General features: G+C 41.9%; 1 protein-coding gene across 2 annotated transcripts in view; it reads left to right on the top strand.

Moving 5' to 3' along the window:
• The window catches only part of SPATS2L (spermatogenesis associated serine rich 2 like), a gene marked incomplete at both ends in the record, with an annotated part of 85,892 nt that extends 75,772 nt beyond the window's left edge, over positions 1 to 10,120 (top strand). For both annotated transcript variants that reach the window (XM_080720010.1, XM_080720009.1), the window contains 4 exons: positions 2,690 to 2,799; positions 4,997 to 5,099; positions 7,973 to 8,193; positions 9,728 to 10,120. In XM_080720010.1, the coding sequence (XP_080576136.1) occupies positions 2,690 to 2,799; positions 4,997 to 5,099; positions 7,973 to 8,193; positions 9,728 to 10,120 (827 nt within the window). The remainder of the gene's footprint in view (positions 1 to 2,689; positions 2,800 to 4,996; positions 5,100 to 7,972; positions 8,194 to 9,727) is intronic.
• Between the last annotated feature and the right edge of the window lie 4,903 nt (positions 10,121 to 15,023).

Raw genomic sequence — 15,023 nt, 5'->3', positions numbered from 1 at the left:
CCATTTGTATCTATTTCTACAAAATCTCTTCTTGGTGTAAATGCCCAAGTTCTACATAATCAAAAAGAACAATGACCCCTAATTCTCACCAGTCCCACAAATGATCCATTAAGAAAAGTCAGATCTGCTTAGCTGTGCAGTCACTGAGGGTGACCCCTTTACTAACTGCTTGCCGAGTCTAGGGCTTCAGAATTCATTTTTACTTTGCAAGAGGAAAGTATGTCATTTCATCTTTTTACTCAAGAATCATTTTCCACATGCTACATACTTAGTCCCATTCATATGTGGAATTATACAAATAACCAATCAAAGGGATAGACCCTAAATGCTTATGTGTTTCCTAGAGACAGAAACTTCAGTCCTTCTTTAATGAATTCATTCTCTTATCCTTTACTCAGCAAGTGTACTGAGTACCTCCTGTGTACCAGGCATTGGGTATTGAGGACACAAAGAACTAGGTGATTGAGTCTGTGTTGTGAGTGACTGAAGATGTTTCCAGTCGGGTAAACATTCGTGTACAGAATAGGGCAGGTGAGCATGATGGCACACTGTTGTCCTACTCTGTCTACAACAGGCACTGGCTCCTCAGCGTTAGCCAATTGGTCCTGTATAGAAATGCTAGCAAACTGTGGCCAGTAATTTCAGTATTTTAGGAGACACCAGAAATCTACCTTTTGAATAGAATTTTCTAATTGTTAAATGTGAGTACTTAATTTGTAAAAGTAATGTGTGGGCCAAACAAAACACTTGTACTCTAGCCAGAAATGATAGTGGACCACCTTTTGTTGCCTCTATTCCTGAGACATCATTCATTAATACAGTATCTACATTCAGATGAGAATTTATTTCTTTCCCATCATCCAAAAAAAAAATTCACTAGCTCTTCTGCATTCTGAAAGACCATTAGGCATAAATCAATCTTCCAAGCCACTTGGTATTGTAAGTGGGATGTAGGGAGAATGTCGGGTAAATAACCAAACCATAATTAGTGTCATTTGGCTAATGAGTTATAAATTATTTTGTTGACTTTTCAACATTGATATTAGCATAAAAATAGTGTCTGTCTTTCTGTCTGAATTACGATTTATGGTTTGCAAGTAATCTTAGCTCTTACTTCTTTTCAGATTTTTGAGGCAACTTTGACATTTTATATATTAAGAACTCTCAGCCAGGTGTGGTGGCGCACACTTATAATCTCAGTGCTTGGGAGGCTGAGACAGGAGGATCGCACAGGTTCAAAGCCAGCCTCAGATACTTAGTGAGACTCTCAGCAACTTAGTGAGACCTTGTTTCCAAATAAAATATAAAATAGGTCTGGGAGTATAGCCTGGAGGTAGAAAGCCCCAGGGTCCCACTCCCCAGTACCACACACACACACACACACACACACACACAACTCTCAAAATCAGAAATCATTTGATTGGCTTTGTGTGCACTGGAAATGTGATCTAATGAAGCAGTTGATCCTTGTTCAACCAAGAATGTATTATGAGTTCAATATGCATGTCATCTTGCATAGGCTCTTAGACCTAGAAATGTTTGTCCAAAATAAATGAAAGAAGCCAGGCATGCCTATAATCCCAGTACTTGGGAGGATGAGACAGGAGGATGTCAGGTTTGAGGCCAGGATAAGCAACTTAGACCCTGTTTCAAAATAAACAAAATAGGGGTAGTGGTGTAGCTCAGAGGTAAATGTCCCTGGGTTCAATCTTTAGTACCACAAAAAAGAGAAAGAGAAATGAAAGAAATTTGTATGTGGTCAATTAAAAAACTACACATCTATCTGTTGAAAGATCAAACTTCATATTTCTATCTCACCCTATGTGTTTGTATTCATTACTTCTGTGCTCCATAAACTTTGGGAAATGCATACATACAAGTTAACCTGTGGGCCTCTACATCTATTTGAACCTTCAGTTCATCTGACAGAGAAGTGGATATGTGGTGCCAGAGGCCTCCTCAGCATCTTCCCTACATGTGCAGATGTTAAAAGAATGCACACAAATCCAGTTCAAGCCAGCTTGATTCATCCTTGAAATTTTTCCACTGGGGAAATTTAGAACAAAGACATAAGACATTCTGTCTGGAACTTCTCTGTTTGCAAAATGGAAATATATTTGCAGAGCATCAAAAGCAGAAGCACTTTTCAGCTCACAAAAAGCTAATAAAGTAAAACTTTTATGTCATATTCTAATAACACAGCTAGTTGCCCCTAAGTGAGCATGTGTTAAAATTTAGAAGGTCTGATGCTGCTCTGCTAGAATTTAATGATACAGCACGTATAGAAGAATGGGTTTCACTTAGTGGACTTTCTGTTTTTGCAGTATCATTCTGCTAGGAATTTAATACTTATTATTCCTTCAGAGATAATTGTTTTGAGTAACTCACACATTGAAAGGTTCAAATTAAGCAAACAAGATCAGATGCCAGTGAAGAAGAGTGTGAGTTGGATCAGAAAGGATTGTGTTTTTTTTTTTGGGGGGGGGGGGATTGGTAGCTAAGAACAGAAGGGAATTGGATGTTTATAACAGGTACCAAGGGCGAACCCATCTCAGTGACCAACTCAGAAAAGACAACAACAATCCAACAAAGTGATCTTTCTCTAGAAAGAGAAATGATTCTAATTAGTTCACTCATTTAATTTGTTTAAATCTCTGGCCCTAATGTATAATTACTTTTTATTTGGCAGTGGAAATCCTGACTGCTCGTCAGAAGAAAGCAGAAGAACTAAAGAGACTTACTGATCTAGCTAGTCAGATGGCAGAGATGCAGCTGACCGAACTCAGGGCGGAAATCAAGGTCAGTTCTGAAATGTCTCTGCCCAAACCCCGAGCTAAAGATCTAATACCTGTTTTGTTTGTTTTGCAAGCACAGATTCTGCCCTGTAAGGGTTCCAAGCCAAACACCCAGCTCTCTTTCACAGGATTGAAATGCAGAATACAGAAGGGTGAAGAACTTCCTAATCTCTGTATTTAAGTATAATATGGTTTGAAAGGATATATTAGTACAAAGGAAAGGTACAAGCTATTTTTAGTCAGTAGGGACTGACCCAAATAAAGTCTACTCAAACATGAATTATACTTGGAATCTGGAAGAATATTGAGTATAGGCCACCAAAGCAGAGTATGATCTGAAGATTTGGGTCTAAAATGAGACAGAAACCAGGGTGGCTCAGGTAATGTAGAAGGCAATAATCTCCATACTCAATTTTCTGGGAACCATGGGAGTGAGTGACCTCTACATGTCTTTAGCCCTTGAGCCACCCCTCCTGATTCAGATCTCAAGGAGAGAGGCCCTCCACTCAGATCACACCCATCATTTGGCCAACAAAGGGTGTGACACGTTGATATACAGACCCACCAAGACTGTGGATCTTCTAAACAGCATTGGGGTAGAGTTGCCCAAAGGGAAAATGGCTCACAGGGAGGCCAGAACAGGTATTTACAACAAAGTAAAAAGATGAGATTTATACATTTCTCCTTTTCATCCAATATACTAAACCCATGTTTAGTATACACATGTGTATGCACATGCACTCCAGATTTTTACTCATTTCTTGGAAACTAGAGTGGTTGCAAGACAGTTTCTACTAGCTTTGAAGTGTATGCTTCTCAGGGTGTAAAACTGATGGGGAGTGTCAGAAAGTGACAAGTCCCTCTTTGGCCCCTCCATCGTGGTTAGACATGAAAGGAGCTCAGGAGGAGGGTGGGTACCAAAAGCTATGGAAGGCCTCCTCATCTTCTCTGTCCTGCCCTTGATTACCTTCCACCCAGCCCACTGTGATCGTCTCCTCACTAGGCTTTCTGCCCACACTGTCTCCCTGCAGCCCGTCTTTCACCCTAAGTAAAGAGTGCAGACCTAGGCTCTCCCGGTATGATCCAAAACACACAACTGGACCCTAATATATATTCCAACTTCCGACACTCCCTATGAAAATCCCAGCTTGTTAGAATATCAAGTGAGGAATAGGAAATTTGCAGCTTCTTGGTCTATTGAAATCAACTCCACTTCCAAGTTTCATTGCTGCCTATCAAAATCCCACTCATCATAAAATGGTTAATAGCACAGGCCTTGAAGTGAAACAGTTCAGTTCCAAAATCATCTACTTCTGTGGCCTTGGATAAATTACATATTACCTTAGATTCTTAGAGTTTCGATTTCTCCATCTGTGAAATAAATGGTAATAATAGTACTGACTTCATAACATCATCAGATGAAAAAAAGATTATCTGTTAAGGATTTGGTCAGTGACTGGTAAGTGTTCAGTATTTTTTTTAATGTTTCAGCCCAAATGTTCCATCTTATATAACTCTCTCCCCATTCCCTCAGTAGAAGACAGTTTCTTCTTTTTCTATTCCTAAAGCACTAGCCACATTCTACCTTGTATTTAAATTTTTCTCTTTCCCTTGCCATGAGGTAAACTCCCTGGTAAACTCAAGAAGGGACTGAGTCATAGATATTTCTGTATTTTTCATTCTCATTTACACATAGATCTTACTTTTAAGTTGAATTTTAAATGAATTGAAAAAATCTTTTTACTTCCTATAACAGCACTTGAAACTCCACCTTGAAGATAATATTTTCTAGACACTGAAGGCTTTTTGGATTTTCTCATTCCCTATTAAAATAGAACTGGGAATCTAGGAAAGGTGACATGTTTTCTCTGGCAGTTAATACTTTAGCAGGCCCTTGGCCAGAATGCAACTCAAAATACTGTTCTGGTGAAGAATGCTAAAAGGTTACATTGAGGAATCCAGAAATTCCTTTTGCATGCATTGTTTTGTCTAAACCTAGGCAGAAGAAAGCCTTATCTATTCCCACAATAAGGCAGCCCTGATCAGGTAGGGCAGAACCAAGACTGACCTAGTGGAGCCATGTGGTGACAAACTGGACCGATCCCGCCCTCCGTGGCACCAGCAGAGCAGTGAGTGGATCTGCAGGTGTCGCGGTCACTTCTGTAATTGTGCAGCTCCCCCTTTACTGCTCTCTCCTCCAGCACTTTGTCAGCGAGCGTAAATATGATGAAGAGCTCGGGAAGGCTGCCAGATTCTCCTGTGACATCGAGCAGCTGAAGGCCCAAATCATGCTTTGCGGAGAAAGTGAGTTTTGCATACTTGCTAAATAATTCTGTGTGAGTGAGCTTGGTGCTATTTGGAATTGATATCGGAAATGTCAGGAGTGCGGTCCCCCAGGAGGGCTAAAGTGAGGTCTAAAGAGATTTAATGATCTAAGGTCATGACAGAAGTCACTAGAAATGTCAAGATTTGAACTTAGACTCTTCAAATGCCACTGCCCATCAGTAAATCCCCAGGATTTATTAAGAGGAACAGAACAGGTCAGCTGGTTTATACCTTTTGCAAACTTTTCCAGAGTGTAGCTCTGATTGCAAGTAGCCCCAGTTCTACACAGACTGTTGCATGGGGAAAAAGTCGTCCTCCTCTCTCTGAGAACAACCAGCTATTGTTGTGCAGAGCCCAGCTTTCTCCTGTGCTGCTCTCCAGTGCCCTGGGCTCCCGCCCCGCCCTGGGTTCTGTGCTGAGCGAGGCCTGCAGATAATGAAAGACTTCACTTCAGCCATTAGCTTCAGTCTTGTTTCCTATTAAGCCTTAATTAGAGTAGCTAATGTTCAACAAAATTGGCTGTGATTTTTTTCCTCTCCTCCAGCCCACCCATAAGGGAAGGTGGAGATGAACTCCAACATGGCTGTGAGGACATCCACAACAAGGAAAGAAGGACGAGCAAGAGACAGACAGTCCACAACCTTAGTCAGCCAAAAATTTGAGATTCAACTGTACTTTTTTGTCAAAGAGCAAATTGCTTTTTTCTCTCTAAGTGTATAGGAACTAGAAGCTAGATCTAAAAATTACCAAACTATAGTAAATAGAACATGACATTATTTTGGAGTGTCCTTTATATTTTTATGCACATATAAGCTAAGCATTATATGAACTATGCTATACTACATACAAATGTAATAAAATTTACTTTAACCACTTCACATAGATGGTAGATGTTTTCATATCAATATATTTACCTGATCATTTGTGTAAATAAAATTGACTTAAGTAGTCCACTGATTGTGGCATTTAAGTTTCCTCATTTTCCACCATTAAAACGTCAATGCTATGGAACACTCTTGTTCACATATCTTTGGCAATTACTTCTGATTGCACTTCCTTTACATTAGTTATTCCTTAGCTGCTTCCTCCCTTATAAAAGATCTACCCATGCGCTATTCTCCAGCTGCAACTTTTGCCAGATCTCTGAAAAAGCAGACAGCCTAGTTCAAGCTTGGAAATTTAACTGCCCATTGTAGTCTCCAGTTCAGCCAAATGAGCAAAACGCTGGTGCTGAGTGTCTGTAACAGACCTCCGGCGGCACAGGGAGGTGCTAGTGCACCCGCTCTCCCCCAAGTGCCACCTAGTGGGAGAAACCAGCCCTCACAAAATTACCAGTGTCCAGATGAAAGACCTCATTTGTTTGAGGCAATAATCCTCAGCAGGCTGTTTCATTAGCTTTGTTGACAGCACACTGAGAGCTGACAGCTATTGAACCAGAAGTAGTAGTCCTTGAGCTGCAGGAGATAGTGACCCCACAGGACTGAATCTGGTGAGCCCAAGAGCTGCCGGAAATCCCCTGGTCGTGTCTGGACAGCCCCAAATCGCTGTCACACTTTACCTGTAAGGCGAAGGGACTGGCAATGTGCCCCTGTCCTTCCCATTGCTAATGTTCTGTGATCCTCACTAGTCACTCCTAATCCTCTTGCAGAACTGTGGGATTAAGTCTAATCCAACAAAGGTAGCAGAAAAAATTGCTTTTAAAAATTGGTGACAATTTTAAGATTCAGAGGCAAGTCTTGCTGTCCAGGCTGGACGTGAAATCCTGGTGAGCTGTGAGAGGGAAGTTGAGGCTTTATCCTTGAATTGATTCCCTCTGGCCCCGATTCAGCATAATCACATAGAAATCATCCTGTCAGAAACCACCACTTTCAAAACCAGCGGGAATGGCAATAATAAATGTTGAACAGACCTGCCTGAGCCCTGCCGGGGGTCCACCTCATCAGCCTGTCTTGCCTGTGGCATCGGAAATGGTGCAGATCTGCAGCAGGGCTGCAGAAAATGGGACTGAGAAAGGGCTGGATAATGTAGCTCTAATGGGGTATAAAAGATGTCTTAGGGGCTGGCAAGATCTGGCCCTATGGCCAGGGGCTATGCATAATCCAGAGAGACAAAATTTCTAACACCTCATGTCCCCTGCCCCTGTGTTCTCAGAACATCATGGCTCTGACAGCCAGTGTCTGTGCACCTCTCCATCTTTCCATGTGTCTGCAAGACTGGTCCCAGGATCAGATAAGGGACGTAAGAATGGGTTTTGTGATGAAGAATCTCTAAGGCAGGATGCGCTTACCTACAGAACCACAGAGGGAACCTCAAGATTTCATGTTTTCTCTTACTTTGGTGGTTCTTGGTTCTTGACCTAAAGTGTGTGGTACTGGGGGTGGAACCCAGGGGCTTTCCTACCTCCGGGCTACACTCCCACACATATTTTATAATTTATTTGGAAAATGGGTCTCACTAAGTTGCCGAGAGCCTCGCCAAGAAGCTGAGGCTGGTTTCAAACCTGCGAGATCCTCCTCTCAGCCTCCCAAGCACTGGGATTACAAGCATGCACCACCATGCCTGGCTACCTAAAGAATAATACTTAAGTTACTCAGATATGTCTTATTTCCCACAAATGCCTTTCAAACTAGATAACTGTGCTGTAATAAATGTCTAGTGATTCTCACAGAAGAAACTGGGTGGTCTCTAAGCACCAAGATGTCCTTTCAAATGGCATTTTTCAAAATTAGAAGCTTTTCTTAAGGTTTGTGTGGAGCTCCCACCAGGTTCTTTGTCTCCCAGCATGTTCCTGAGAGTTCTGAGGCAGTGGCATTTCTGTTCACCCCGTAACACTGAGCTCGTTCTTGTTACAGTCACACATCCAAAGAACAACTATTCCTCAAGAACTCCCTGCAGCTCCCTGCTGCCTCTACTGAATGCTCACACAGCATCCTCTGGGAAACATAGTAACTTCACCCGGAAATCATCCAATCACAACAAGCCCTCCGAGGGCAAAGCAACAAACCCAAAAATGGTGAGCAGTCTTCCCAGCACCACAGACCCCTCTCACCAGGCCATGCCAACTAACAAGCAGGTACGCCACTCTGGGGCTCCTTCTGGCACTGTCTCTGTGGGTCCTGTAGACACTGGTGCCAGGAAGAGGAAGGAAACACCACTGCTAGATGCTGAACTGCCTGGGCTCCCACCCAGGGTCCCTTCCCCGAACCCCAGCAGCACCTCCTGGCCTCACAGGACTCCCCTGGTCATCCAGCCCATGCTTCACATGTGGAGGACATAGCTAGGTACACTCCTGATAGCATTCTCCAGTCCACATCAATGGGCCTGCTCTTCTCACACTGATTTTCACCATCCCCAGAACCCTGTAGCCATCTGAGTGTGGAAGGGACCCATACAGTCTCAGAAACAAGATTAAGAACCAGGCTACTAAAACCACTAGTGAGAGGAAACCTGGCATTTGTTATTGTTGTTTTATTTTTTATCATAATTTAAGTCTCACTCATGTTTAGTTTATCAAGGAGAGGCCAAAGTTAGTACAAATGTATCTTCTTCTCTTGGGATTTCAGTAAAGAGACTGCATTTGAAATGACACTATTCATTCCTGTCTACCATGACCTAAAAATACAATTTCCAAAGAATAATCACCTTTCTCTTCTGTTTCTCCACTGTAACTTTGAGAGGTGATTTCTCCCTTATAGTTAGAGAATGAACAAGAAATGGAATTTGCTGGTACAGGAGTTGGGCATGCTATAAAGACACCTTTTGTAATCTGTAAGAAAGAGACTTTCTTTTTTAATATTCCAAAATGATGCCCTGTTGGGCCTTGCTGGCTTGGACTTGTTCCCACTAATGACACTGACAAACCTTTCTCTGGTCCTGAATATCTCCAAGAACTTTAAAATTTAGCACTTTGACAAAGAGTATTTTATATTTTCATGTACTGAAGATCATACTTAAGTCTGGTTTTTACTTATAATCTAAATACATCTTCACCATTCTTGTCCTTTGCTCATTATTAATACTATGCTAAAATTAAGTCTAAAATTTAGTCTGAATTTCCCATTCACAAATTTCTTTAAAAACAAAGGAAACCAGGTTAAATGCTATTTTGTGGACACTTTTTCATCTTAGTATATTATAATTTTAGTTGATTGCTCACATAAGTTGAAGTGCCCATACATATATATAAGCCAGAATATTGTAGGCCAAGGCAAGAAGGGCTCTTGTACTTGAGAGTAACCCTTCCTAGACCTCCCCAGTATGCATGGGCCTCCCTACAGACTGAGGACCAGTATGACCAAGGAGGCCTGCCTCCCAGAATCTGTGTTCTCCCTTCTCTGGCCTTTCAGAACCAGCACTGCCCTGCCTCTGTGGATGTTTCTTTTCTTTTTTTTTTTTAATCTAAGCATATTTTATAGGTTTTATTTGGCCTAGTTGGTTGTCTTATGCCTCTTAATCTCCCTTTCAACTCAGTAATTTTCTTGCAGTTCCATTTATAAGACAGTCCGCTGTTGTGCTAGATTAAGGATTGATTTCCTTGATGTCTTGGTGTCATCTTCAGTTTACTAGCATCTGACCCCTTATTTCTTTTCTTTTCTTTTTCTTGGCAGAATGGGCCTTCTAGCCAAAGACGAAGATTTAATCCACAGTATCATAACAGGCTAAATGGGCCTGCCAAGTCCCAGGGCAGTGGGAATGAAACTGATCCGATGGCAAAGGGGACCAACCGGCATGAACATAGAAGACAGCCACACAATGGCTTCCGTCCCAAAAACAAAGGTGGCACCAAAAATCAAGAGGCTCCCTTGGGGACAAAGACCCCCGAGGCCCCAGCCCATTCTGAAAAGCCCCGGCGAAGGCAGCACACTTCAGACAACTCGGAGGCCAGGCCTTTCCGGGGTAATGTCGGTAGGGTTTCACAGTGCAATCTCTGTCCCACGAGAATAGAAGTTTCCACAGATGCTGCGGTCCTCTCCGTCCCGGCTGTGACACTGGTGGCCTGAGCTAGGAGAGAAAGAGCAGTTTTCACTCAGTTTCGGTTCCCTGCCCGAGGTGCTGACCCAATTCGCTGCCAAAAGAGAGTCAATCAGAATATACAAACCCTGTATGGTGATGTGATCCTCTCATAATCGTTTTTACTAATTCTAATGCTCAGCTCTAGCTTGCTTCATAACGTTCATGGCTTTGCTTGATCTGTTGACGCTTTTTCTCATCAAGACTTTGCAGCATTTTAGCCAGGCAGTATTTACTCATTTGTTAGGAGAATCAAGATGTGGCTGGAGATCAGAGGCTCAGTTAGCAACCTGTGTTGTAGCAGTGATGTCAATCCATTGATTGTCTTTAGAGAGTTAATGTTGAAAAAAATTCTTAATGATCAGACAAACATGATCTGCTGAAGACACATGCGCTTTTGTAGAATTTAACATCTGGTGTTTTTCTGAAATATATATATATATACATATATTGCTTTATTTGAAACAAATTAAAATATGCTGCATTTGACACCTGGCTTATTTATTTCTTTTATTAATAATGCCTGACTATTGAGCATTTTCTGTAGTACTTTAGAGAAAACATTAGAGACTAAAGGTTTCAGTGCAAAGCTCTTTACAGCGCTCTTTTCTTTTGGAACAAATACCAAATAATAGAAAGTAAAAAATAATACTCCTGTGGTTACATTACAGATAGATGGATATGCACCCCAATCATCCTAGACACCATGTGACAGTTGGAAACCTTGGTTTCAAGTAGCATAACCCTCAGGCTAGCTTAAACAATAAAAAGAATTAATTAATTCAGTGATTTAAAAGTCCATTATTAAAAAAAAAAAGTCCAGTATTGGGCCATGAATCCAATTTGGTCAGGGCCCCAGCTCCTTTTTTGTGATGACCTTAGTTTCCCTTCTTCCTTTGCCTGACATTGTAGTCAAAACGGTGGCAAATAGCCACTTTCCTAAGACTCAGGTGTCGCCTACAATGTCCAGAAAGGAGAAGCTCACCAGGTAGCATCTGCATGTCTTTCTCAGAAGTTCCAACAGAGATTTTGCATACCATTGCTTGTAGACTCAATTGCTTGTAGACCTACCCATGAGATATACTCATTGGCACAGACTAATCAGAGCCCAGCCCTGATGCTGAGATGGGACCAGCTCCCCAGAAGCATCTGGGCCCTCTGAGAAAAGGCTACCTCCTGGAGGGAAGATGGAGACTGGTGACTTACGTTCCCAAAAGCCCAATTCCCATCTTTGACTTCCATGGCAGTTACACATGTCCTGCAGATTTGTTGACTACTTTCAAGTGAAAATGATGCCTTTCAGATCCATGGTAACATTTGTCCTGGCAACCCAGGTTCACTGGTTCTTTTCCACAGAGCAGCCCAAGCAGCTGAGCCTGCAAGACATGCAAGCATCTGTTTCTTCTTTTGCCAAGAACAGGAGGATGTTTGCTTTCTCTGTAACTTTTTCTGAGGTCTCTGGGTACACCCAGAGACTTAATAGGAATTCAAAATGTTAAGTCACATTCCAGGAAGGAAGGAAGAATTGTTCATTCAAATAAGAAAGACGAATGCTCAGGATTGTGGCCTCTGTTTACCTTTCTGAGGCCCTGAGTTTATCACAAATCAGAAGGAATTCACACATTTTTTGTGTAGCAAGATTTTTCTCACCACTGAAAAATGTCAATTTAAATGTGACAGCTTTAAAGATGACTCATAATTCTTGTAACAAGAAAAAAAATGAGCATGCCAGGTCAAGAATTACCTACCTTGGTCAGAGTTGGGACTCAGCCACTCTTAACCTTGCCCCATTCCTTCATGTTGCTCTGGAGTTAAGAAAGCTCCAACACATTCCTAAGTACACAGCAAATACTCCTGGGTCTCTGAAAAGAAAGAAGAATGCTAAAAAGTTCAGAGCTGATTACATCATTTTTCCTAGATTTTTTACCTTAGACTCTGGACCTGTGAGCATTCCCTAATTTTCATTTTTCCAATATTTCAATGCCAGGATCAGGCCACTTAAATACCCCATCACATATCTTCATCTGTGCTCAAACTATTTGTTTTTAATCCTAGAGTTCTGGATTATTTTCTGCTACTCTTTTAAAATGTTTTAAACTCCTTTTAAAAGTCTAAGAACTATGAATTCTACAATTTCTCTACTTAATGTACAAAAGGAGAAGAATGGACCTTTCTCTTTTATGCCTTTCTCCAGTAGAGTTTAGAACAGTTTAATACTCATGAAGTTTGGATAACTTCAAAACTCACCCACATTGTACCACGTAAGGTCTTCCTTCAGGACTCCATCTATGAAATCAAAACCTTCCTGTTGAATTTCCAATTCCATTTCAAATTTTCATCTCATTTAAGAATCTACATAGTCAAGCTCTCGCTATTGAATCTATCCTCTGTGCTCCAGGTGTTTAAGGCAACAGGCACAGGAAGCTAAAACACAAGTCCCTACAAAACTCAACTACAAAACTCAACCCCAGTGGCATCTGTCACAGCTTGGGGAAGAAACTAGTGACACAACAAATCTGAGTGCTTAGTTCATGAGCAAAGCAACTCGACTGCTCTCAGAGATCCTACTTAAACATTCTTAGAGAAGTGACTTCAAGTGAGATTAACAGAAAAAGTTACCAGACTCAAAGCAGTTTTTGCTAAAGTAACAGATATGGGAATTCTGACTCTCTGAAAGCCTAGTTTTGAACCTCAGTCTTGATTTAGTCATGAAAAGTGGGGATCCGGGTTCTGTATGATTCTATTCCTAATCCAGTTGGCGGAGGGAGGGGAGAAGAGCTGGTCCACAGCTACATAGGGACAAGCCTGAATTCCACTTCACCTCTGACAAATAGCTTCCTCCCTCCTTTCCCTCTCCCTTAGCACGCTGCAGGCACTGAGACCTGTGTGGAGTGCCCTCTTGTGTCCAGCAGTGGTACAAATTTTATTTTTCAAAGGCATTTTAGTAACAACATCCATGAACTATGTAATGACACCTTTTTCACCAAATTTGTTTCATAAACCAAAAGAAAGCTGGGAATTGGAAACAGGGTGTGGTGGTGCACACCTGTAATCCCAGTATTTGAGAGGCTGAGACAGGAGGATCACAGGTTTGAGACCAGCCTCAGAAACTTCATGAGGCAGCAACCTAGCAAGATCCTGTTTCAAAACAAAAAAAAAAAGGGCTGGGAAGTGTTGTTCTGTAGTAAAATGCCTCTGGGTCATTCCCCACTACAGGAGGGAGAAAAGGAGAAAAAAAAAGCTGGTTACTTGCTATCAAATTTCTTAAGCAAAATACCCAATACAAAAGACACACAGAAAAGATAATCTGACTAAAATACATTTCTCTAGTATTTTCCTGAAAGTATGGAGCCAACATAACTCCTCTAATTTTGTGAAGAAAAAATTACGAAGAGTTGCTAAAGCCTAGTATTCTCTTGTTACTTAGCTAAGAATTTGAAGCACATTGTAATGCTATTCTTTATAAGCCATTAAAAGGCATTTTCTGCATTGTTTTGCTTTTTCTAACAAGCCTTCAGTAAGTCCTAAAAAAGTCTTCTGTCTGTTCAGTTTTGAGGAACCAGTTCTCCATCCATGGAGGCAGATCAGCCAGAAATGGCGTTTAATCCCATTGTGGCAGCCCCACAGGCACAGACATGCAGGTCCAGGCCTAGTCGTTCTACCTGAGAAATGCACACTGTAACTCTTATTACACAAGGTTCTTAATAAACTTTTCAGGTTAATTTTCAGAAGTCCCTTTGTCTGAACTCAGGCTTGGTCCCTTAGCTCAGGAGAGCCCCTGACGCGACCTTTAAGTTCAAGTTTCACATGAAAAGTTGCCACACAAAACTGTCATAGAACAATGAATACATCCTAAAGCAAATTTGTTTGTGTGTCTGTCTGAGAGAGTCTTGCTGATTTCTGGAAAGAAGAAAATCAGAACCATGACTGACAATGACCAAAGAACTTTTAGAGAAACAGAAATGTAGAGTGTACTTCTTATCAAAAACTATCTTGTTTTAAGCTTCAGATGCTTAAATTTGAGTTAGATTTAACTGTTTTAGTCCTCTGAGAGAATACATTCTGCAAACCTAATCATTTTGTAACAGGTTAGCAAATAGCTTACCCCTCTGCCAACACCTGACACACAATAAGCTTGCAATGAATTCTGATTGGAAGGAAGAGAGAGGAAGGATATGAAGAACGGTCCGCTCCAACACCTCCAAACAGTTCCAAAGCCGAGGTGGCTTGTGCAAAATCAGCCAGTAAAACAACTCTAGAGAAGCAGGAAAGAGAAAGCAGAACAGCTAAGCCCTAACCGCCGGAAGCCCCCTGCCTGGATGAGCGTCCAGGCCCTACCGCCTGCTGGCTGTGTACTTGGCAAATGGCAAACATCTCATTACCTTGTTTTCTCCATTGGTAAAACGGGGCTGGTAGACGTATCTACCTCCCAGCGTTGTCATTAGGATTCAATAAATTAACATTTACAAGGCATTTGTATGATACCTGGCACTTTATATCAGCTCCAGACAGGAGACAGTACCCACGGAGTAATCTGATGGGGAAGCTTTATAAATCCGTGTGGGGAGATATATAGTAATTACTAGCAACAGAGGATTAGCTACTAAGGGATAAGAACTCGGGAGCACGGGAGTCACAGGGAATAGTCACAACTAGAGATGAGGCAGAGTAGCTAGGGAAGGACCGGCTTGGTAGAGCCTTCCCTCTTCCACCCCTGCATCTCCAGGCTGAGGTTGGACCTGGTTGGAGAGGGTGTGGTTGAGGCTGGGGCTGGCAGGCAGGAAGCCATGCCAAGCCCTAAAGAGCACCTGGTGCCTCAGAGGTGCTGCCAGATCACCTGGAGTCCATTCTTTTGAGTGTCACTGAGATCCCTGGGAACCCAGATGGGTAACC

This window comes from Muscardinus avellanarius (assembly GCF_963383645.1).
Source record: "Muscardinus avellanarius genome assembly, chromosome: 2".
Lineage (NCBI taxonomy): Eukaryota > Metazoa > Chordata > Mammalia > Rodentia > Gliridae > Muscardinus > Muscardinus avellanarius.
Note: the sequence above shows the minus strand (reverse complement) of the source record. Positions and strands in the feature narration are given on the sequence as shown.